General features: G+C 41.2%; 1 protein-coding gene across 1 annotated transcript in view; it reads right to left on the reverse strand.

Annotated features, from left to right (window-relative positions):
- Positions 1-20,979, reverse strand: part of LOC122813673 (nuclear factor 7, ovary-like) — a 146,980-nt gene extending 126,001 nt beyond the window's left edge. The window contains exon 1 of the mRNA XM_044086117.1: positions 20,566-20,979. Within this exon, the coding sequence (XP_043942052.1) occupies positions 20,566-20,976 (411 nt within the window). The 5' untranslated portion in view covers positions 20,977-20,979. The remainder of the gene's footprint in view (positions 1-20,565) is intronic.
- Positions 20,980-27,069: the final 6,090 nt, after the last annotated feature.

Genomic DNA, 27,069 nt, shown 5'->3' on the forward strand with positions numbered 1-27,069 from the left:
TCGGGGTCAGGAACCTATCCCTCCAGCATGTTTTGTTTATTGTGATGACAAGGTTTAGATCCCTGGAGCGTGTAGCTCTGAGGGATTGGGATTTCTTTAAGTGTAGCATGTTTCATTCATTTATACCTCCGTACTCTCCCTTCTTCACTTAATTCCTTACTAATATCTAATAGGTTCATAGGTTGGTACTAGGCTATCAGCCCTAGGGCCTATACAAGCCTAAGACAAGAATGTGGACCAGCACAATGGTATAGCAGGAAAAATATTTAATTTGTTCAAAAAGTTAAAGCCATATAAATGGCTAACAGCAAGCAGACTGGTTTCGGCTATACAAAGCCTTCTTCAATGCTAAAGAATCATGTCAAAAAGTTGTATGGCTCCCAACATCCTGGTCTTATATAGTAGAAATTTAAAGACACATTGCAGAAAAAGTATACAATGACCATTCCATATAAAGCATGAATAGTAAAAAATCTTCTGATAATTAATAAATGATAATAAAAGATCTTCTAGTAGTTACTACATAATGATATTACAGCAAAAAAGAACAAAAAAATTGAAATAGTAGTTATAAATATAAATTGACCAAAGCAATATATTACAAAAAGAAAATTGATTGGCATAATCAACATATTTATACGTTAAGATAAAGAATAACTCTCATTATTATTGTTAATAGGATAAATCACCTATATATTATAATATTGCCAATCAAAATGCATGTAAATGGTGAAAAGCTTAATAAATTCACACAAACAAAATAATGTTAAACATGTTATTCTATTTCGTTAAGCCCAGGTTTGAACAATGCTCCTAATCTGGTTATCCACATGTTTTCCATATTATTGAGTTTAGTGTGCCAACTTGCTTTAAAATTCCTATGTATTTGAATCTTATCAATAATCACAAATTTGAAAACAGCAGTGGGGTGATTGGTAATATGTTTGTATAGGGCATTAGACAGACGTTTATTTCTGATAGCACTAAAATGTTCACTGATTCTTAATTTAACTGGCCTGGATGTCTGGCCCACATAAAAAGCAGAACAGGTACAGGTGGCCAAATAAATAACCCAATCTGAGCTACAATTACCAAAGATGGTAATATTATAAACTTGTGATGTATTTTTACTAGAGAATTCCTTGGTTTTTGAGATGTGTTGACAGGCACTACAATGACCACAAGGGAAACAACCCACCAAAGGATCACCGAATAAGGTGGTTTGGACAGTAGTCTCAGGTGTGTACCTCTTGTAATGAGTAAGACGAGAGTGTATAGTGCGTCCCCTGCGATATGAGAAAGCACATTGCTCTGGTAAAATCTCATTAAGAAATTCATGAGATTTTAGTATGTCCCAGTGTCTATTGATAATTTCCCTGAATCTGGATGTATTGTTTCCATAGGTTGTTACAAGCCTAATCGGTTGGACAGAATTAGAATTGTCCTCTTGTTTCAAATGTTTGTATTGTAATAAGTTTGAACGTGTCACATGGTTAGTCTGGTCAATGGTATGAGAGATGTGATGCTTTGAGTAGCCACGGTTAATGAGCCTATTACACAGATCTTGTCTACAAACTTGATGTTGTTCTTGTGAAGAACATATGCGTTTCATGCGCAAAAACTGAGATTTAGGAATATTACGGATGATGTGGCATGGATGAGAACTGGTTGCATGAAGCAATGTGTTATATTGAGGAAATTTCCTATGAACAGAGGTGGCCAGTGTATGATCTGAAAGTCTTGAGACAACAACATCCAAAAAGACAATCTCTTGATGCTCTATGTTGACAGTAAATTGTATGTCAAAAGGATTGTTATTCAGATAACCTACAAAATCAGCCACCTGGTCCTTATTAGCACACCACACCATCCAGCAATCATCTAGATATCTTCTCCAGATATCTAAATGGTTGATATAAAGGTTCTGATGGACATCATATATAAAAGATTGTTCGAAGAATCCCATAAATAAATCTGCATATATGGGGGCAAAAGATGCCCCCATTGCAGTACCTTTAATTTGCCAATATGGTTTTCCATCAAAATAGAAAATGTTCTTGTCTTACCCTTCGTTGTTTGTTTGGACTGTGCACTTAGTCCCTCGCTGCGTGGTTTTTGGTTTGTTCCTATACAAGCCTAGCCATAGCAATTCCCAGGAATTTCTTCCCACAATATTTACTTCTCTGGACCCCTTGACATGATCCCAGGGTGAATTTCCTATCTCCCATCCAATCATCAAGGTTCCTTTTGAAGAGGGCCAAGGAGGCACTCTGTTTGACATGTATCGGCAGTCTATTCCAGAGTATGGGGAGTCTCTGGGTCAGGAAACTATCACTCCAGCATGTTTTGTTCATTGTGATGACAAAGTTTAGATCCCTGGAGCGTGTGGCTCTGAGGGATTGGGATTTCTTTAAGTGAAGCATGTCCAACAGCTCAGGGTTTGACATGGTCTTGTATGTTAAGCAGAGATCACCTCTGAGTAGACGATATGCCACAGAGTATAGCTGGAGTTTTTTTAGATGGTCAGCGTATGGCATCTGCTTTAGGCCTGTGATTCTTTTAATGAGGTATTTCTGTGGCCTTTCCAGCTGTTGCAGATGTCTTGTGAGGTACATACCAAATGGGGCATTATACTCTATAATGGGTCTAATGAGGGATGAGTACAGTAGGACAATGACCTCCTTTTTTCTGGATGAAAAGCCCTTAGTAATGAGGTGTGCCACATAGAAGTATTTCCTGACTGTTGTGGCAATGTGGTTATCGAAAGTGAGACCACTGTCCACCTGTGTCCCTAAGTCTCTCATCACATTTTCAGTGTTTAGTGGACTGCTACCTATGTGATAATTCATGGGTATATGTTTTTTTTCCAAAGGGGGATAACTATACATTTCTTGGCAATAAGCTTGAGCCCATGGCTCTGGCACCAGGCATCTGTTTCTGTAAGGCCCTTTTGTAGAATATCCACATCATTTGGAGATTCGATAATGGCTCTCAGTTTGCAGCCATCAGCCATCTGCAAACTTTGTTAGCCAGAGTCCCTTAGTGTTGGCCTGTACTTCAGAGAAGTAGACGCCAAACAAGAGTGGCCCCAGGACTGAACCCTGAGGTACTCCACTTGTCACTTGTCTGGAGCTGGATTTGGAGTCGGCTACTTTTACAGTCTGGGTTCTGTCAGTAAGCCAGTTGGCAACCCATCGAGTGATGTAGGGATTTATGCCCAGCTTAGTATGTTTATCTATGATTCCAGAGTGGGGGATGGTGTCAAAGGCCTTGGTGAGGTCCAGATAGGCTGTGTGGACCGCCTTAACCTTATCCACAGCTCTGGAGACTGATTTGAAGAAGTCAATCAGATTCAGGAGACAAGATCGGCCCTTAAAAAACCCAAACTGGGTGGGGTCCAGTGTTTGAAGGTTGTCAATGTCTTTGTTTATAAGTTCCATGATAATGCGTTCCATGCCCTTGCAGATCAGGCTTGTCAGACTGATGGGATGGTAGTTCCCGGGATCCAAGGCAGATTCCCCCTTGTGGAGTGGGATAACTGTAGCTGTGCACCATTCAGTGGGCACGAAGCCTCAGGTGAGGCTATGATTAAACATGACACTTAGGTGAGGTGCCAGTTCATTTTGTAGTTCATGTAGTACACAGCCTGGGATGTCATCTGGTCCCATGGATGCTGTATTCTTAGCTTTGGAGAGTGTGGTTTCTACCTGTGTGGCCGTGATTACCAGAATTTGGCAATCTTTTGATATTGAGATGGGCACTTTAGGGGGTGAGAGGGGGGTGAAGTTGGAACTAAATCGATTTGCCAGGATATTGGCAATATCCTTGGGATCAGTATATTTAATGCCATTCTGTTGTAGCTCAGAGCAGATCTGAGCATTGTCATTTAGATTCTTGACATAACTATAGAATGCCTTGTGGTTGTCTTTGGAATCTTTGGCAATTTTATTTTCGTAACTAGCTTTTGAGGAATTTATGAGGGATCTCAGCTTCTTACTGAGGGTGGTGAGAGAGTTTTTTTGCATCCTGGGATTTTCCTCTTTTCTGCAACAGTTTCTTCCTTATGTTGAATAGTTTGTTTATAGCAGGGGACCACCAGATTGGCTTCCTTTTTTGGAGAAGAGCATCTTGGTTCTATTTGGGATGGCACGATTCATGCACAAGTGGATTTGCTCGTACAGTGCCTTAGTGTAGGATTCTGCAGTCAAACTTTCAGATCCCATCTGCATGGGTGCCATGAAGTTTGTCACTTCTGACTTCAGTAGCATGAAGTTGGCTTTGGAGAAGTTTTGTAAGGAGGTTTCCTTACTAGGGGGTGGGGGTGGGATGTGGATGTCAACTGTGATTTGCTTATGGTCAGACCTGACCTATGAGGGGGTGACCACTGGTGTGGAGCATCTATCTCCCATGTTGGTAATGGCCAGGTCTAGGATATTGGAGCCCCTGGTGCGACAATGGATTAGTTGATCCAGGGCGTTGGAATTTACGAATTCCAAGAACCGTTGTGAAAAGGAGTTGGAACACCTGAGTAATTTTCCCAGTTAACGGCAGGGTAGTTGAAATCACCCAGCATTAGGGTGTTTGGTTGTATCTTAATATTTTCCAGTATGTTTAGAAAAGTGTAGTGAGAATCTTGGGGCATGGTGGGGGTTCTGTAGCAAGCAACAATTTGGATTGCAGTCTTACCTAGTGTTAGCTGCACCTGGAGAATTTCAGATGCATTGTGTTGGGCAACTAGCCTGGAAGTGTGAATATCCTTGGTGAATATGGACACTCCTCCACCTTTAGTGTTTCAGTCTTGGTTTTGTGGCAGAAAAGTGCGGTAAGAGTTGTAGCCTGGTATTGCAGGGGTGCTCTCTGGAGCCTTGAACCAGGTCTCAGTTACTGCACAGATATCAATGTTCTCCATTTTTAGGAGTGCCTTGAGAGAGTGCATTTTGTGGTTTAGACTTCTAGCATTGAGTAGCATTACCTTCATATTTTGCATGCTTGTATCTGTTACAGTGGTGGTTTTATCCTTTGAACCTTGCCTAAAAAAGGCACTATAGGGGTGGCAAGAGCTTTAGCCAGTAACCTGAATCTCAGGGGTGACAGGTGCAGACCATCTCTGGCAAAGCATCGTGGTTTGTCGATCATGTCTTCCCAGGCAGACAGATACTGGATCTCCTTTGAATAACACCAGAAGCTTAGCCAATTGTTGAAGACAATCATTTTGTCCTTATACTGTGGTATCATTCTGGGCGAAGGCAGGATGCTACTCAGGGCTAGGGTCATACCTGCCTAGGCCACATGATCCAAGAGCTCTTCCATGTCTCTTTTCATGTAGTCCAGGGAGGTACGTCTCAAGTCATTCACTCCAGCATGGACAATGACAGAGTTGTATTTGTACTTGTTGTGCAGTGACTTGAGTGCATGCGTTATGTGGTGGATCCTGGCACCCAACAGGCAGCTGACTGTAATTTTCTCCTTGTTCAGCCTGGTGAGTGGGACATCAGTGTGGCTGACTATAGAGTCACCTATGACTAAAGTGTTGGGTACATTGTCTTGCCTTAGGGGCTGTTGTTGGGTGGTACACTGGTGTTGTGAGCTATGTGTCACTTTGGTTGTGACTGGTGTTTGTTTGCATTTCAGCTTCAAAGGTCATTGTTGCTTGGGCAGGTTAATGTTAAGGGGCTCTGCATATGTGGGTTTAGTGTTGCTATGTGTGGGTGTTGATGGTGTGGGTTTTGAAGGGCTATGAGTTGCTTGAGGTGTAGAGCAGGTGTTAACCTCCTCCTCTTGATTGTCTAGCACAATCTTGGCCGGAGAGAGCTTTGCTTCCAGTTTGGCTATGTAAGTGCATCTCTCGCAGGTTCTAGTGTTCTAGTGTAGGAGGAGAGGATTGTCTGTGTACATGAGGCAGTTGCCGCATTGCCACAGTATGCCCAGATTCACCAGGTGTATAGGAGAAAGCACTGGAAGCTGACCCTTGGACATGCCTGTTTAGGTGCTTTTTTTGTAAAGTATAAGAGCTGTTTTCCCTTACCTTTGCAAGGTACTTTGCAATTATAGGCTGTTTAGTGCCTATGATTAATTTCCCCTTATTGACAAGGAGAGTTGAGTGCTTGTATCAGTTTAAGGCTTCCTAGTGCTTTCCAGCAGGTTCTAGAGCAAGTGCTAGTCACAGCAGTTCAGATTTTAGTGCTACTATTGAGAAACCAGCTAGTTCTAAGGGAAATTTTGAAGAGCAGACTTTCTGGCACCTGAAATAGTTTAACTGTAGCCTCGCAGTGCTGCACGATGCAAAAAATGTACAAACACACGTGTTTTAAGCCAGAAAGTTGAAAGGAATAGACATCAGCCCAAAAAGGCTAATAAAATTGCAATTCCAGAGATGGTAACCACTCCTCTAGCATTAGATAGGCAGTACAATGCTCACCAATCCCACTGGTAAGGAGTAGGACTTCCCTCTACTACAGCAAGGTCTGGATAGCTCTGAACACAGAAAATAAAGTCCTGAGACAAGCAAAGCCTGGGATATGGACTGGCTAGCAAAGTTGGTAAACGAGCAAACAAGATAGTATTTCTTTTTTGTTGAAACAGGCTAAACAATGCAATAATACAGTAAATAAACACAGAAAAGGCTAACACACTTGAGTGTGTAGTCCTAAACAGTAAATGCAATTAAAACTCTATAAAATTAGCAATTTCAAACTTTTTAAATGAAGCAAGGCAAGTGCACAACTGAAAAACAATTTAAGAGGCAGTAATACAGCAGAATAAGTAGCTAGTCTACATATACAGAGGAGTATGTATATATATATATATATATATATATATACATATATACAGAAAAGCAGCTAAAACACACAATTCAGATGCAGTGCAACCTAGAGCACTTGAGTTATAGCAATAGTAAGGCAATTACAGTTATAATAAATGCTCTAAAATATACTCTATATTTCCAAAATGTTTGAGAAGCACAGTCAGAACACAAGGAGGTTCAGGCAATTTTTTTTGAAAGGGAAAATGAGAAACAGAAGGTCTTCTTTTCCCTCACTTCATATTGCTATTTCTCTTTGTAGTAGACTAACTCACCTGTAATTTCCCTATAAACGGTCCAGAATTTCTCTAAATGTTAAACGATTGTCACATACTTTGTACTGAATCTTAATCAATGTTTTTATATTGTCTATTTTTTTTTTGTTGAAGATTGTAAAAGTATTGCTCTTAAAATACTTTGTAATAATCTGGAGCTTTCTCTCTGGGCTTCCACTGAAAATGGGTTTCTATCCAGTTGGACTTTACTGGTAATCAAATGTCAATAAATAAATAAAACAATAAATACATGTTTTAGTACTTGTTGACTCAACTAAACAAATAACATCTACTTGTCACATCACAGATACAATGATGTACTACTACATTTTAATTTAAGGGAAATTCTCTAGTGGTTGGGAGCTAGGTAGAATTCCAAGTGATAACTAAAAGTCACAACTTATACAGAAGGTGCAAACTTAAAATAAATAAATAAATAAAAATCCTAGACTCAGAAAGTAGCAACCTGAAGTATCCAAAATGCTGAAATACACAAAATGATACTCTTCTAGTCAAGTGCAGATCCAATTATAGCACCTTGTGATAGCATGGACTGAGGACCATGTGACTGCAGTGTAACTATTTACTATATGCAGAGCTCTTGGTGAAATGACCTTAGCAAAAGCTGACAGCCACCTAGCTGACTGAAGTAAGAATAATCTTATTGACGTGTCATTTGGTTAAGGTTTAATTTTTAGTTCTGACTCTTTTTTATCAGGTTTAAAGCAGGCATACAGACATGTTTTCATAACTCATGTTCTTCCTATAGTTAAAAATACAACAATGAACCTTAAAAATGTGCAGAATGCAGTCCCCCTTAGTTCTGCCCTTGCTAAGGGAAAACAAGGGAAGGACAGACTGGCTGAAGGAGAATTCAGATATCATCAATGGACAAAGGAAAGAGTGATCCTTAGTGACATATTGTCATTATGGAACACCAAACAGTGTTCATAATGTAACAATGTCTGCAGCTCCCTGACCCACCTAGAAGAATTGAAGTTTATCAGGAACAAGATCTTTCTGCAGATGATTTCCAGATATATGTGCCAGTGAGATCAAAGGTTGATACATGAACATAAGCAACACCAAATTCAAGTGTCAAAGAAGATAATGGCCCTTCATAGGAAGCTAAAGATTAAGGATAGAGGAACACTTCAGAAAAAGTTTAATGATGTATAACATAAGTTGTGCTACCTCCCCTTCCAAGTCATGCTGTGCTGAGATACTGGAAATGTGATCCTTGACTACGCAATAACTGTAGCCCATATCAAACAGTTTCCTGACATTAATTCTTCCAGACTTGGATATTTAATGACTGAGAAGACAGAAGATACTATTCTGCTGAAGAGAGACATTTCTCACCTTTGTTGTATATATATTTTATTGAAAGACATCCTCTCAGCCTCTAGCACCATTGAGATTTCCCCTGAAAAATGTGGGGAAACACCAGTAGCTACTGCAGGGAGCAAACATCAAGGTGAAAGTGGTCATCCTGCTACAGGTTTAGAATCATGTCAAGATACGAAGGTCCTACCAAACACCTTAATACTGGGTGATTTCAATTACCCAAACATAAACTGGGAGAACTACTCAAGCACTAACTCCCTTGCCCAATGCTTCCTAGAATTTATAAACTTGAATGCCCTGGATCAACTGGTCAACACCCCCACCACAGGGAACAACATATTGGACCTGGTCATCACCAACATGGGCAACCGGTGTTCCACACCAGAGGTCAACCCCTCACTGGTTCGATCAGACCATAGACTAATCACTCTGGATATCCACATTCTACCCCCAGCCCCAATCAAGGAAATCACCATGAAAAACTTTTCAAAAGCAAACTTCACATTACTTAAGACCGAGGTGGAAAGGTTCACAGCCCCCATGCTAAAGGACAATGCTGTCCAAGCTGCTAAACCTTTACAAAGGCACTGTATGAGCATCTGCAGGAATGCATGGATCATGCTATCCCAAGTAAAACCAAGACTCACTCCTCCAAGAAAAGAAAACCAGTTTGGTGGACTCCTGCCATAAACAAGCTATACAACAGAAGGCAGATACTAGTACAGAAAAAGAGTAAAATCCCAAGAAGGAAAGACATCCCTGATCAGTATCAGCAAGAAACTATGATCCCTCATAAAATCATCCAAGGCTAGTTTCGAAAGAAAAATTGCCAATGACTCCAAAGATAACCACAAAGCATTCTTTATCTATGTCAAGAACCTAAGTGGAAACTTTCAGATCTGCTCTGAGTTAGTGCAGAATGGCACAAAATACACTGAACCGACTGATATTGCAAACATTCTGGCAGACAGGTTTAGTGCAAACTTCACCCCCCCCTCTCACCCCCTAAAGGGCCCATAACCATACCAAAAGAATGTAAGGCCCCATCAATCACCGACACACAGGTTAAAACAGCCCTATCCAAAGCCAAAAACACAGCTTCAATGGGACCGGACGGGGTCCCAGGCTGTGTCTTACAAGAGCTCCAAAATGAACTAACCCCTCACCTAAACACACTGTTCAAACTCAGCCTCTCTACAGGCTACATACCCACAGTGTGGCACACAGCAACAGTTATCCTGCTCCACAAATATGGAGCCAGAATGGACCCCGGGAACTATCGTCCTATAAGCCTGACTAGCATGGTCTGCAAGGCTATGGAACGCATCATCATGGAACTCATTAACAGAGACATTGGGAACCTCCAAACCTTGGACCCTACCCAGTTTGGTTTTGTTAAGGGCAGATCATGCCTCCTAAACCTGGTGGACTTCTTTGAGACGGTTACCAAGGCATTAGACAAGGGAAAGGAGGTCCACACAGCCTACCTAGACCTCGCAAAGGCTTTCAACACCATTTCCCATTCTAGTATTATAGACAAGCTCACCAGCTTGAACATAAACCCCTACTTCACGAGATGGGTTGCCAACTGGCTCATGGATAGAACCCACATGGTGAGCATTGCAGGCTCTATGTCCGACTTTAAACCGATTACAAGTGGCGTCACCCAGGGCTCAGTCCTAGGACCCCTCCTGTTTGGTATATACTTCTCAGAGGTACAGGCAAGCATAGGAGGACTATGGCTGACCAAGTTCGCAGACGACTGCAAACTAGGGGCCATAATTGATTCTCCAGCTGATACAGACACCCTCCAGATGGGTCTCACTGAGACGGATGCCTGGTGTCAAAATCATGGCCTCAAGCTAAATGCCAAAAAGTGCATAGTTATCCCCTTTGGAAAAAACAAAGTACCCGCAAACTACCACATAGGTGGTAGTCCCCTAAATACAGAAAATGTAATAAGGGATCTGGGGACCCAAGTGGATAGTAATCTCTCCTTTGATAATCATATTGCCAAGGTGGTTAGAAAATCCTTCTATGTGGCCCACCTAATCACAAAAGGGTTCGCATCTAGAACAAAAGAGGTTATTGTGCCTCTCTACTCATCACTCATTAGACCCATCATAGAATACAATGCCCCATTTGGGATGTTCCTTACAAGACACCTGCAACAGCTGAAAAGGCCACAAAAGTACCTCACCAAGAGGATTACTGGCCTCAAACAGATGCTCTATGCAGCCCGACTCAAGAAACTCCAGCTATACTCAGTTGCATACCTCTTACTCACAGGTGACCTCTGCCTGACATACAAGGCCTTGTCCAACCCAGAATTGATGGACATGCTCCACCTAACAAAAAACAAATCCCAGAGAGCCACACACTCTAGAGATATAAACCTCACCACAACAATAAATAGGACATGCTGGAGGGATAGATTCCTATCCCAGAGACTCCTCATGCTTTGGAACAGGATTCCAATATACATCAGGCAGAGCCCCTCACTAACACTCTTCAACAGAAACCTTGACGGGTGGTTGGGAAACAGAAAATTTACCCCGGGGATCACTGCACTGGCTCTGCTGGACAGTGGCACAGGGAACTAATGGCTCTGCTGGACAGTGGCGCAGGGAACTGATGGCTCTGCTGGACAGAGGCACAGGGAACTAATCTAAGGGGGGGTGGCAAAAGCCAACACATTCTGGCTAGGCTTATAAATGCCCTTTGGCAGATAGCCTAGTACTTACCTATGAACCTATGAACCTAAGGGACTAGTAACACATTCTGCTGGGCCACCTCAGAATTGCTAATATGAAGCCAAGCCCTGCCACTCAAAATCTTGTAAGCAAATGATGAGCTGAGGAAATAGAAGGAATAAATAAAGAAACACAAAAACATTCTCCTGCTGTTTATTGATAATATGTCCCCTACACTTCCATTTCCCCTGTTGAAAGTAGCAGAATATGAGAAGAACTACATTATCATTAGTCATTAACAGCTAGATGTCCAGGGTGTCCTTGACTTGGAAGATTGCCTACATGCCCTTTTGCTGCAGATGTAGTTCTAGCAGAGGGTCCTCCTGTGTCGTAGTGTCTATAGTGATGTTTGATTACCCTGAGATAAGAAACACCATCAAAATGCACTGGCCATTAGCTCACTTCCACAACACCAGTGTCTCCTAGCAAACAGAAAAGGACTGTGTTCATCACTGTTTGTTGAGGAGTCCCTACTATGGCATGTATTTTCAATTCCAATATTCCAATAGGAGGAGCTATGCCCTCACATGGTCTCCCAGAATCTGTACAGCCAAACATACTGCCTATAGACCAGTAAGCACCACTTCAGTAGCAGTCCTTTAGCACAGATTTCAACCTCAAATCATCTGAATTAGTAGCCACTGGCCCTCCATTCCCTTGTGTTGCCCTCACCCAGAGTTTGCACTTTTACATGCCAGTATATACTAGGAGATGCAACAGCATCTCAAGGTTTCCCAAATATTTTATTGTCAGAAAAACAGCACTCAAAGGAATAATCCCATCTTCAATCAGAGGTATACTCATACCTCATAGTATCTCATTTTATTTCCAACAGAAATTCTTCCTACTGAACTATCCAATGAGCTCTAATCTACACAATACTTCTTACATTGAGTATTTCCCATACAAATTCATCCAACTCTTCTCTAGCTCTTAATTTTCTCTTAAGTATTGTAAACTTCTGTCTACAATTACTAAAACACTAACATACCTTACCATTCAAGTAACACTCAGCAGAGGCATCCATCCAAACCCTGGCTCCAATAATACTCACTCACAACCTATCCCTCCAACCCCACTCACTTTTTATGGAATCCCTATCCCCGAAGGGCTCCAACCTCCTTCTATTTAATATGAACCCAAGAAGCATTGTCAATAAGGTCTGTGATCGTCATGCCTCCCTATATTTATATTCCCCTGATATTGCTGTACTCACCAAAACCTGGCTAAAACACTAAATTAAAAAACTATGAAATTTGAAATTCCCCCTGCAGGTTATAACATTCATAGATGTGACAGAAAAAGTAAGCGGGGGGGGGGGGGCAATAATGTATAAGCAAAACTTAAAACTATAACTAGTATTCCTGACAATCCTGAATTTAGCAGTGCAGAAATTCTATTTCCAAACTACAGATCAACACAACCAAACATCCAGTATTAATAGCAATTTATTTTCCACCCAGCAGTAACTCCTACAATTGAAGATATACTATGTTGCTTTTTCCTCAACATTCCCTCAGGAAACTATCATTATGGGTGACCTCAACACTGATTGGTTCTCTTACAACTCTGAAAATCCTACCAATTTCATCAACCTACATGGCTTCACACAGGTAATCCATACAAAAACTAGAACTGACAAAACCTCCAAGAGGCAATGCATACTGTACTGGATCCTCATAAACCTTCATTAACTTTCCAATCAGCCTGTCTCCCCAATAGCATCAGTGATCATCACTCTACCTAATTAATCACATCATCTCAATCCCTCCAGACAAGGCTGTTTCCAATTCATTTGTGACAAAAAGAACTTCAATCCTCAAACATTTCTTTCACCCTTGCAACTCTGTGACTGGACACCACTTAAAATTCTTCCTCTCGACAATGCAGTACACTACTTTAGCAGCACCTTCCTCTATATGGTAAACTGGCTAGCCCACTGTAGAACTGTTGAATAAAATATCACTATGCACCATGGCTAGCAAATGACACTAAAGATTTATTAAACCAAAGAGACAATGTTTGGTCTCTCTGGCAATGTAACAAAAACCAAAGCAACCAACTTCAATACAAATAATTTCACAGCAAAGCTAAGTCCCAAGTTAAACTAGACAAAAAATGTAGTACTCTGACACTCAGCTGCTGTACCATAACAATCCCAGAAAATTCTGGTCCACCATAAAAACTTCTACAACCCAGTAATACATTCACCCCATCCCCTCTACTACTTCCAATGCTGTCAGTATTGCTACACAATTAAACAGTTTCTTTACAAATTCCATTCATTTTCTTACAAACTCTCAACTCTATACTCCATCAACTGTTTCAGCACCATTCAGCAACACTTGCAACACCTTCTCTTTCAAACCTATTCAAACTCTCGCCATAAAAAATTACTCTGCAAACTCAAACCCACAACCCTTGCAGCAGATAATCTCCCTACAGAATTCCTAAAAATATCTGCAGATGCTATTAGGTTAATAGGTTCATGGGTGTGTACTAGGCTAATGGCCCTGGAACCTTTACAAACCTAGCACATAGGATTACCCTGGCATCATGCCACTCGACCTTAGTTCCCAGTGCATCTGTCGACTAGAGTCACTGGAGTGATCCCTGGGGTGAATTTTTTATTTCCCATCCACTCTTCAAGATTTCTCTTAAAGAGGGCTAGTGAGGCACTCCGCTTGACATGTATGGGAAGTCTATTCCATAGCATGGGCAGTCTCTGGGTTATGAACCTGTCCTTCCAGCTTGTCCTGTTGACTGTGGTAATGAGGTTGAGGTCTCTGGAGTGTATAGTGCAGAGAGATTGGGATTTCTTTAGATGTAGCATTTCTAACAGATCTGGGTCAGACATGGCTTTGTAAGTCAAGCAAAGATCGCCTCTAAGTAGGTGATATGAGACAGAGAATAGTTGGAGGTTTTTTGAGTCTGTCCATATAGGACAAGTGTTTAAGGCCTAGGATCCTCTTTGTGAGGTACTTTGCAGCCTCTCCTGTTGCTGCAGGTGTCCAGTGCGGTACATGCCAAATGGGGCATTGTAATCAATGACTGGCCTAATGAGGGAAGAGTAGAAGGAGACAATGACCTCTTTCTTCCTGGATGCAAAACCCTTAGTAATGAGATGTGCCACATAGAAGGACTTTCTGACCACAGTGGCAATGTGGTAGTCAAAAGAGAGGTTGCTGTCAACCTGTGTTCCCAGATCTCTTATGACACCTTCTGTGTTCAGTGGACTACCATTGATGTGGTAATTCATGGGAACTGGGTTTTTCCCAAAGGGGATGACAACACATTTTTTGGCATTGAGCTTAAGCCCATGGTTCTGACACCAGTCGTTGGTCTAAATGAGGCCTTTCTTTAGGATGTCAACATCACTTACAGAGTTAATTATGGCTCCCAACTTGCAATCATCTGCAAACTTTGTCAGCCAGAGTCCATTCGTGTTGGCCTGGACTTCAGAGAAGTAGATGCCAAACAGGAAAGGACCCAGGACTGAACCTTGTGACTGGTTGGCAGTCTGACTTGGAGTCAGCTACTTTTACACTGTGGGTTCTATCTGTGAGCCAATTTGCAACCCACCTAGTGCTATAGGGGTTGATGAGTTTTTCTATGATTCCTGATTGGGGAATGGTATCAAAGGCCTTGGCCAGATCAAGGTTGGCTATATGAACCACTTTGCCTTCATCCACAGCTCTGGTGACTGACTCAAAGAAGTCAACAAGGTTTAGCAGGCATGATCTACCCTTCATAAAACCAAACTGTGTGGGATCTAGAGTTTGGAGATTCTCTATATCCTTGTTTATTAGGTTCATTATGATACATTCCATAGCTTTGCATATCAGACTTATCAGGCTAATGGGGTGATAGTTCCCAGGGTCTGTAGTTGCTCCTCCTTTGTGGCGAGGGATGACTGCAGCAGCACATCATTCGGTAGGGACAAAGCCTGAGGTGAGGCTGTGATTGAACAGGGCACACAGGTGAGGTGCCAGTTCACTCTGTAGTTCATGTAGAAGACAGCCAGGGATATTGTCAGGTCCCATAGAAGCTGTATTCTTGGCCTTGGACGGTGCTGTTTTAACCTGTGCAGCAGTAATACTGGGTGCCTGGCAATCTACTGGTATTGTGACTGGTCCTTTGGGGTGGAGAGAGGAGTAAAGTTGGCACTCAATCTGTTGGCCAGTATATTGGCAATATCTGTTGGCTCAGTATAGGAAGTGCCATTGTGCAACAGCTCCAAGCAAGTCTGGGTATTGCCATGGAGATTCTTTACATAGCTATAGAAGGCCTTGTGGTTGTCTTTACTATCTGCTGCAATTCTGTTTTCATAGCTAGCTTTGGAGGATTTGATGAGGGATCTCAACTTTTTGTTGAGGCTGATAAGGGAGTTTTTCCAGTCTTGGGACTTCACCTTAGTTTGCATCAGTTTCATCCTTCTGTTGTAGAGTTTGCTTATGGCAGGGGACCACCAGATTGGCTTCCTTTTTTGGAGGAGAGCTTCTTGGTTCTATTGGGTATGGCGAGATCCATGCATTTTTATACGTGTTCATACATGGCATTTGTTTATGATTCAGTGGTTATGCAGCTGTTCTCCAATTGCATGGGTGCCGTGAAGTTAGCCACCTCTGTTTTTAGGAGCCCAAAGTTAGCTTTGAGAAGTTTTTCATAGTGGTTACTTTTGCTGGGGGGGGGGTGGATTTCCAAGGTGATTAGTTTGTGGTCGGATCTAACCAAGGAGGAGTTGACTATTGGAATAGAGCAACAGTCGCCCATGTTAGTAATGATCAGGTCAAGGATGTTGCTACCTGTAGGGGTAAGAACGAGCTGGTCCAGGGCATTGGAATTGGTGAATTCCAGGAAACATTGGACAAGTGTAATGGTACATGAGTAGTTTTCCCAGTTAATGAAGGAGAAGTTTGAGTTGCCCAGTATGAGAGTGTTAGTGTGGACCCTAATATTCTCCATGGTGCTTAGGAGCGTGGAGTGTGAGTCTTGGTTCATGGTTGCAGACCTATAGCAGCTACAACCTGAATTGCCATCTTACCCAATGTTAGCTGCGCCTAAAGTATCTCTGATGCTTTATGTTGGGCTACCAGTCTGGAGGTGTGCACATCCTTTATGAATATGAAACACCCGCGCCTTTGGTGCTTTGGTCTAAGTTCTGTGGCCGAAAGGTGTGGAATGAGTTATAGCCTGGTAGTGCATGGGTGCTTTCTGCTGCCTATCCCATCACTATTTTGATCAACCATTATATCTCAGAATATTAAATATATAATATAATATAATATATACATATATATATATATATATATATATATATATATATATATATATGGGTCTACCTGACAACGTTGACAGCTTAGAACGCCGACACTGAGAACACCGATGCCAGAAGATCGACAACTGAGAAGACCGACAGATGAAAACACCGATGCTGAGAACACCGACATGGGAAAAGGCTGTGTAAGTATGCGGTAGTGACGGACGTTAGGGTGCAAGTAAGGTAAGTGTGCGATATTGACGGTCTGTAGGCATAGGGGTGGGTTAAGTGAGTTAGGGTTAGGGCGCGGGTTAGGTAAGTGTGCAGTAGTGATAGTCTTTGGGTTAGGGGCGGGTTAAGTGAGTTAGGGCGCGGGTTAGGTGAGTGTGCGATAGTGACAGTCTTTGGGTTAGGGGTGGGTTAAGTGAGTTAGGGTTAGGGCGCGGGTTAGGTAAGTGTGCGGTACTGATAGTCTTTGGGTTAGGGGCGGGTTAAGTGAGTTAGGGTTAGGGTGCGAGATAGGTGAGTGTGCGATAGTGACGGACCTTAGGGTTAGGGTTTGGGTTAAGGTTGTAGATAGTTGTGTATGTGAGGTTTAGTGTGGGTTTGTAAGGCTTTTGGTGTGCTTGTGTTGTGTGTGTGCTTTTTGGACAGGGGATTTGTTTTGTTTGTTGATTGTCAGTATTATGGTGTGTCGGGCATGTGAGGTTTCATGTTTGTGAACTGTCGGTTATGTGGTGTCGGTGATTTTGTTGTCAGTGTTGTGATGTGTCGGTGTTGTCAGGTAGACCCATATATATATATATATATATATATATATATATATATATATGGGTCTACTGTATAAGTTCGAAAATACACTTCTTCAAACTCACACAGTAGACCCTGGGTTACGCGAAAGTGCACTTAATCAAAAGTGCACTTTCGCGAAACCCACTTCAGCGAACAGGCTACTACTGATTTTAGTGCAGTAGTTACAGACCTTAGGGTTAGGGTGCTGGTCATGGTAAAGGGATAGCTAGTAGGGCTATCCCCTTACCATGACCCACGTCCTAACCCTAAGGTCCGTGACTACAGCAACACAGTGGAGGATAGCCTGTCCTCCACTGAGGTGCAGTAGTCATGGACCTTAGGGTTAGGGCACGGGTCATGGTAAGGGGATAGCTTGTAGGGTTATCCCCTTACCATGAAACGCGCCCTCACCCTAAGGTCCGTAACTACAGCACCACAGTGGAGGACATAGCATGTTTTCCTGCTGTTCTCCACTGTGGTGCAATCCATTCGTAGTCCGTCCGTGACTACAGCACCACAGTGGAGGATAGCCTGTCCTCCGCTGAGGTGCGGTAGTCACGGACCTTAGGGTTAGGGCACAGGTCATGGTAAGGGGATAGCTAGTAGGGCTATCCCCATAGAATGACCTGCACCCTAACCCTAAGGTCCGTAACTACAGCACCACAGTGGACGACATAGCATGTTTTCCTGCTGTTCTCCACTGTGGTGCGATCCATTCATAGAAGCTGAGTTCGCGAAAGTGTACTTTCGAATAAGTGCACTTTCGCATAACTGAGCGGTCTACTGCTCTTTTTCAAATACGTGGTATTGATGAAAAGCTGTAGACCCATATATATATATATATATATATATATATACACACACACACACACACACACACACACACATATTTTATATATATATATATATATATATATATATATATATATATATATATATATATATATATATATAAAATATTTCAAATAAATAAATAAATGATGTCCCCCAAAACTGGAAAATATCCTACATCATTCCCCTGCATAAAGGGAGTAACTCTACCGAGCTAACTACTGACCCATCGCTATCCTACCACCCCTCTCCAAAATTCTAAAAAAATGTATCCAAAGACAGCTTATAAGCTACCTACTATCTAATAACCTCTTATGTAATACACAACATGGGTACCACCCACACCACAGTACCACTACTGCCCTTCTAAGCTTCACTAATACCATTAACCATCATAGAAATAATGGACAACTACTCCAAAGCATTTGATACTGTTCCCCACCATAAACTACTTGAACTCTTTACTCTAGAGCTTACTCACTCCTCTATCACTTGGTTCCATAGCTACTTATCTGGCTGACAACAAGCTATAAAATGGCTACAGGAACTCTCTTCCCTATTGCCTGTCAACACAGGCATTGGCCAAGGTTCCCTCCTAGGTCCCCTACTTTTTTGTACTTTTACCAACTGACTTCACACATCTACTCCCCTCACCTCCATCATTCAATATGCAGATGACTTAACTCTTATCTGTATTGCACCCATTTGAAATCAATTTGTTTCCATAACACAACAGCGCTTTCTGCATCAAGGTTATCAGCTCAACTAATTCTTAACCCCTCCAAGACTAAACTGATGCTCTTTCATCCCAGCAAATCATGTGATCTCCCTACACCATTCCAAATTCATTCCTCCAACACTATTATATCAGCCATCACCCAAACTAAATTATTAGGTGGACTCATCGATAATAGTCAAAAATTTGATCTACACATATCACACTCTATCAGGAAGACACATATTAAACTAGGTTCACTGTATAGAATCAAGCCCTACCTTACTGTAAACTCAAGAAAAGGATATAGCCCGGACACATATACTTTGCACCATACTATATACCTCTCCTATCTTCACAAACCTAAGTAAAACTGACTCTAGAATCCTGCTACAATAAAATCTCAAAATTCACTACTAACATGCCACATAGGTCTCGTCACTGCTCTGCCTTACATCGGCTAAACTATCTGGAACTACCCCACCACTTAACTTGTATTCAACTCATCACTGCTCACAGAGTAGTACATCAACCTGATCAAACCTCGCCCTTCAACAAATGCTCCAGCCTTATTCTAACACCCGTCCTCTCCGATCCTCAAAAAAATCCTTATTACAGGTCTCCAAATCCAACAATAAAGCTAGTGACTCTCTTTACTCTAACTACATCTCTAAAATATGGAAAACCATCCCTCAAGATATATTAACCACAGTTAACCCATCTCACCATAAAAAATTTTCTAAAAGAGTTCCTCAGCAGAAATTGGCTTTGCTCATACACCAATCCAGGCTAAATCCATTCCTTACCTACCAACTCTCATAATCTAAACTCCATCACAACTATTCCTATCTTCTGTACTTAACTACCTCACCACCTTTCCTTTCCACCTTATTCCTTTAGACTGCCCTGCTAACTCCCATTCTCTTATAACCCTTTTTTTTTCTAATTTGAATTTTTAAGTATAAATCCCATTTGATGAGTATGTACTACATGTAAAATTCAGTAATCAATCTAATCTCTCTTACTCATTGTGAATTTACTATTTGCATATTGCTTGCCATTCTATGATACTGTTATATGTTTAACTTATGTCTTGTTAAAATTGTTTATGTCTTTTAAAAGTTGTTAAAATGTTGTCAAATTATGCTTGCTGTGGAGCTTTTCTCCCCAGGCCTCCACTGAAAATGGTATTCTGTCCAGTCAGACTATCCAGTAAACAAAAGTTAAATAAAACAAATAAATAAATCATGTGCCTCTTTATGTGCCAGTGCTTGCTATAGAAATACCACTACATATAATAGCTACTGTTAGCCCACCACAGCCATCTAAGACTGAAAACAGGACCGTCCATCCAAGACAGTACATCTGGATATAGTAACAAGAAGTATGGAGCAACTCACTTCACACTTAAAACGAGTTATATACATAGTACATACTGAAAATAGAGAGGGAAGCAGAAAACATACCAATCACTTCAAGCCGTTAGGATTCCTAAAATGGCCAGGCAGTCACAGACAGGCACTAAAAGAATGTGCTTTACTGGAATAATTAAAAACAAAATATTAAACAGTAGTGTTACATGCTGGAAACACAGCAATTATTTATTTAAAAATATATAGTTGATTTTGATAACTTTCTGAATTTGTCTTAAAAGTTTAATAATGTTAAACCATATCAGACTTTGGGTTAGAGAGAAATTCACAGGAGTAGGAATCTAAAGATACCAAAATTATGAAAAAAAAAATGTAAACGTTAACCTTGTAATCCAATGAAGGACACTGTTGTTTTACCTTGTACATGTCGAGTGCTTTCTGCAGTGTAAAGAAGGTATGACCAGGATGTTCTGGAACACACAGTGAGCAAGCCAAAGATTCATCCTCTTTACAGAACAACTCAAACTGTATTTTATGTTCCATACAGAGCTGGTCTTTCTCACATGAGTTTTGTCCTTCTTCCTGCTGTTGTATTTTTACCCTTTTAATCGCAGTTGCTAGTTGTCTGTTCACTGCATATTTCTTGGCTGTGCATTCCTGTCTGCACTCAGGGCAGGAAGGCTGTGTCTCACTCCTCCAAACTCTGTCAATGCAAGACTTGCAAAAATTGTGCCCACACACCAGTGTCACTGGGACATATAAAAGTTCAAGGCAAACTGAGCAATTAAATTCATCCATAAAATTTCCTGCACGTTTGCTAGATGCCATTGTGAAAACAGACAGCTTCAGAGTTTCAGTTTCATTTTCCAGCAACAGAATGGTTCCTTTTTGCAGGGACCACCTTCATTTAAAGTGACAGCAAACTTTTTTCAGGGAATTGCATGCCCAGGAAAAGCATGACGTATATTCAGGAGAGATCCCAGGCTGTATTGATAATGACATGGAGAAATTTGGCCAAGACACTGAAGAAATTCCCCTAATCTTTGCAAAAATTCAGACAAATGGAGCCACATTTTTTTTCTTTTTGATGAGAATGAAAACTTGCATTCCTATGTGTCCTGATGGACCTGGTAGTCCCATGAACAGTTTTAAGATAGTTCACTCTTAAAACCTGATATTCGTAGAGCTCCAGTGCAAAATTATGATTCTCTAATATGATACATAATATATTACACTTAACACATGGTCATTGCAGCTAAGAGTGTAACAGTGTCAGGTATGTTTGCTCATATAGTGTATATGATTCAGATCAGCAGATTATAATGGCATATCTTTAAATTTTCTCAACTGCTGTTATAACCACTAGGACAGGTTGGAACTATGACCTTTTTTTTCTTTTACCTGAAAATTAGCTATGCAGGGTGGCACAAGACTCTATTAACCATGCCAAAGATCCAGGTGTGCTCTTGAAAAGAGGCAGTTGTGACTTATAAGGGATAACTGGCTAATGAATGAACAAACAGGGGCAGTAGTAATATGCTCAACTGCTGCATAAACAAGTTTTTTTAATTTGTGAAAGTCAACGCAATTAGCAAATATCGTTTGTGAGGGCCTCACCTTTACATTATGAGGTTAAAGGAACAATGAAGGAGTTCAAATAAATCATCCAAAGAAAAGACTTTTGTTGCTAAAAATTAAAAGAGATCTTGTAGTTCATTTTATGAATATTGTTTTTATCTTTTGTTGCAATTTACCGCTGGTGTTTGCAGACCTGGATCATGGTCAAATGGGGCCCTAGGCAGGGTAATTGATTGGGGCTCCGTACACAGAGTAGACCCCCCCCCCACAGCCATTCCAGTGTCCCTTTACTTGGTTATTTCTCCTCAGTTACCATACACACTGTTCAAACCTCTCAGTGTACATACTATTATCTTCTTTACTTCTACAATGATAACAGGTATTTGCTTTTAATTTAAAACTTATTTCAAATTTTATAGCACAATCACAACAAAACAATACAGTCTCACAATGAAACAGGCTTAGCATTAACAGTAAACTTCTCTGCCTTGAAACTCACATTCATTGAAATGGCATTGAAACCCACATTCAAAGAAAATGCATCTGATCAGTGGCAGATAAAGTTTACCTTTGGGCTGCTTTCAAACCATAGGCCCCTTGCACACATTTTTAGGACCATGCATGCATACATGCATGGGTGCTTTGATTCACCTTCCTGATTGTATTAAGTTATATTGCTTGTACAATACAGCACTGTTTGTTAAAATGTGGTTTAAATTTGTAATTTTGATTCTAGTAAGCAATGAAACAAAACATACAAACCAATAATGACAGAACTGTCCATTTCATAACATTTCAACCATAAAAGGCCACTCAAATGTCTGTCATTACAATCCACCAATATCTGTCAATAATTGCAATCTCTACGGGAGTAAAAGTATTCTGAATAATTCTACATTAAAGAGATCTGTAACTAGTGAAGAGTTTACTGTTAACAAACAACTTTATATTTCAGTGCTTCATCTATAAATTCAATGTCTGCTGCTCATGAAGAATAAATTGTACATGTTACATTACAAAAAGGCAATCTGGTAATATTGCATAAGGGAATGAATGGTAAACCGGCCACAGGTTCATAGTTACTAGGCATCTCATCCAAAAGAGGACACACACAGGACTGCAGGACCCTTACCTCCTTTCCCTTAATGTACAACACACTAGTAGAACCCACAGCCTTCTGCATTAAATGAAAATATGCTACCTGCTGTGCTACTAACACTATAGCACAATAGTGATGACCATTTCCTAAACAAAATAGCTGCACATTGAAAACAGACTTAGCATGAGGATCAGTAAACTTTTCTTCTCTTGAAACTCACAATTCCTTGAAAATGCACTGAAACCGATTTTTTTTGTGTAGTTTGGTAGTCGGTGGAGAGGATTTAGGCTATTGCTTCCTGTAACTAAGGTACAGGCTTTGAACCTGAGCAAATTAAGTAATCTGCCATGCACTAGGGCATTTCACACACACACACACACACACACACACACACACACACACACACACACACACACACACACACACACACGCACACACCCTACTTACTAATAAAACATAATTTATTTGTTAAGGATTGTTCACTCGTCTGTGCTTAAGATCCATACAGGAATGTATTTAAATTCCACATACACAAAAAACAGGAAACATGCAATAGGTATGTGCATCAATGCATGAAGAAGCAAGTAACAGGTACATGAGTTGATGCATGCAAGGACACACAGCAGGGATGCACATGCACAGCTGCAGAGAGAGTTCTGCTGCAGAGAGAGTTCTTAAAGAAGAACAACTTAAAAAAAACACATATTTTTTTTAATTAAAAAAGTAAATGATGTGGCAGCCACTCGACAAGTGGGACCCCTCCCAGCCGTACATATTATGAATGTAGGTGTAGCTTGAAATGAAAGGATTCTTAACTGTGTGATAATACACCGTCTCAATTACAGTGCATGGAATATTTAATTTATTTATTTATCTAAATGGGATAACTGGCAAAGAACACTGATCACAATGGACTGGTTTTAGGTTCAGCACTCAGAATACTCAGCTACTAAAGTCTTCTGCAGGGAAGGATGAGTGTACAGGATAGTAGTATCAGGCCCATTATAAGCCCTCATTGTTCCAAATGTACTCCAATATTTCACAACACTAGAATAGCTTTCATTTAAGTAATATTAGAGGTCCCACACTCTAAAAAATAGTAATTTGAATCAGACATGAATTATTTAAATGAAGGAGTACTTTCCAAATGGGGATTGTGGAACGCATGCCCATTTTTTTATGCATATTAAAAATGGTTTATGTCTGGGAAGTTGGATCCTGTGGCCACCCAAAGTGGGCACTGGTTAGCTTAGTATCAATTTTGTGGAATGTAGCAGATACAAAATATCCATGCATCCATTGTCAGCCTGAGTGACAGAGGCAAAGGCAGCTATGGTCAAGAAAGCATTTTGCAAGTGAATTGCATCTCAACGAGTAGGTGAAAACAAAATGTCTGAAAACAATTGCAATAAAGGGGTTATGTAGAAAGTACAAGGCGTTCTTCTACATCACACAGATAGTCACCTCACTGTGCTATGAGGAACATTGAACAAAAGTTATGTGAAATTGTCACCCTTAAATATAAGGTGACTTTTTCCACTACAGAATGCCATCATACTGAGAAGGTACCATCCTTCTATGAAGTCAAGAATTCTGAAAACATTAAACAAGTTATAAGTGCTAGTATAGGTTGTCATAAGTATACAGACAACAGGCTCATAATTGTAAGCTTCTAGCACATAGTATCTGTTTATATAATTCACCTCTCTGTTGTACTTCTTTGCCTTTCTCTATACTAGTTTGTTTCTCATCATCACTCTCAGCCTTTGCTACACTCATACACTGGGGATGAATCCTGCTCATGAGTACTTGCAAGTAGAAGATGTCCTTCTATTCCTTTGCTGCAGTATTCTTTACTTGAGGGATATCCCTGCCAGAAGGCACCTGACATTGGCCAGTATATAAAAGTCTTTTACCACTGTAGGGTACATGGTATGTTGTGTTTAGGCTGCAGTCAGACATAGGCCATAAAAGGGATGTGCACATGTAGGATCCTCTGAACTTTTCTGTTGCCAGTCAAAATGCCTTTCCGACCATTGGTCTTACAGATTCCAGTGATTACAACTTCTGCTTTTCAGATAAGTGTTCCGTTGGGGAATATTTTTTCTCTGCTACTAATTTGTTATGTGATCCAGGAAGGGAAAGTGCCAGTATGGAAGACAAATTCTACATAAGGGCAGCCATACCAGGTGTCTCTTTTGTCTAGGCCCCAACCACAACAAGTCATGCAGTATTTGTTAGTCATTTGTCCCCAAGACCTTTAAAAGAAGGCTTTCACCTCTAGCCTTATATCTGGAAAACCAAAGGCTTAAAAGTTTAACTAAGTACATGGAGGATACCTTGGTGTCTGACACCAAGATATCAAAGCTCAAGACCAAGAAACCGTAGTCTATGCCTTCTGCTACACCTCTGCCATCTGACATCTTTCCTGAGGTGTTTAGTGACCTGGAGGCATGTCTAATTCCTGGCATGGAGTCACAGGCCAAACCCATTTCTGAGGTTGCCTTGACTTCAGCCATGAGCACATTCTTGGAGGTGGAACAGATGTCTGACCTGAACATTGAGGGGGAACCTAGCTTCAAAATGCATTGAGGGCCCTAGGGGGTTAACACACACTTCTACAACTGAAGTTCTTGAGCCTGAAACTTTGAACCCAGGCCTTCATCCGGCCCTCCGATGTTATATAAAAATAGTCTCTCTGGCTAAGAAAAAACAAAAGACAAAGCATGTCTCCACTGCTAAAGAAGCCCCTGAAGATTGGCAGTCCTTCTATCAGAGCCTTTTACAGGCCTTCATGGCTCTTAAGTAGTCTTCCTTACAGCCGACTTCAACTCCAGCCACTCAACCTTCCCAGGAAAGGATTAGGGACCATGACACTTCTAATAAGTCTTCTTCTGATGAAGAAGAATCTTTGGACTACTCTTCTCAGTTTCCTCCTCCTCAGGAATAAGTCTCCCCTGTAGAGGAGTCAGTGGGCACAGCATCTTCCATGGAATAAATATCCTTTGGGGAAACTATCCTGAAAATGGGAGAACATTTTAAGTGGGATACTTCCCAAATTTTTGACGTTCAAAAAAGGTACTAAGAACTCCTGCAAGTGTACCTACCCAGCTCTTCTGCAGTGCCACCCACACATCCAGCCTTTTTGCATATATTTAATAATGCTTCCCAAACTCCAGACTCTCAGGATCCAGCTCCCAAGAAGCCAGACCAATTCTGTAAAGTCCCTGAGGACTGTAAATTTCTCTATAGGTGCCCGGTTCCAGACCTAACAGTCATCTCTGTTGCTACTGACAAACCTTCTTGAATGCCCCCTTCTACCTCCTTTCTCCTATAGGACAAGGAGAGTATAACCCTTGAAAGACTAGGGGAAAAAGTCCTACACTTCAGCCACTTTGGCATTCACGGCCATCAATTATTAGACACATATGACAAAATATTCCTTAGAACTCTCATCCCAAGCATTTTTGCTATCTCGACCTTCCAGATTCAGAGGGAAAACACTTGGCCCTGCCTCTCTTGGGAGCTTCTTCCCAAGTGGCATGACATGCTATTAAATGCAGATATGATACTGCTGAGGCCTGTGCTAGGGCACCTGCAGCTGGGTCAGTTCTCAGAAGATTTTCCTGGCTTAGACTTCAGCCACTTCAGGATGGCTTCAGGTCCAGCTGCAGCTTCACTTTTCAAATCCCTGCAAGAAAAGTCTAAGTAACTTAAAGAGTTGAAATACCTTTTAGTTTCCCCAGTGTCCAAGTCCCATAGGAACTTTCCCCCCTAGTCTGTATTTGTTCACAACCTTTCTCAATACCACTCTAGTAAAGATTCTAGGGGAGGCAAGAGACTACAGAGTACTAGGGCTCCTCAGGCTCCCACTCAACAAAAACAGTCTTTTTTGGACAGAGCAGGGAGTCTGTGACTACTGTGCAATCAACCCCCATCTTCCTCCTCTCTATGCCTTTCAAATGCTCTCAGGATTTGGGAAAGTATTACCTGGACAATTGAGGCCTTTCCATAACCAAAAAAGGGTACTTTATGGTTTGGCAATCCACTGCCACCTTTTGGAGCATTCCACCCCCCCCCCCCCCGAGAACAACTTAATCTCTTCCAGCTCTCCTCTCAGAGCTGTGGCAACAGGGCTCCATTCAAAGAGTTCCCTGTACCTCCAGAGGAAAAGGGTTTTATTCAAGAATGTTCCTAGTGCCCAGAAAGGATGGCTCCTGGAGGCCAATCCTGGACTTATCACA

Source organism: Protopterus annectens, chromosome 10.part0 (assembly GCF_019279795.1).
Source record: "Protopterus annectens isolate FY-2018-M chromosome 10.part0, PAN1.0, whole genome shotgun sequence".
Classification (NCBI taxonomy): domain Eukaryota; kingdom Metazoa; phylum Chordata; order Ceratodontiformes; family Protopteridae; genus Protopterus; species Protopterus annectens.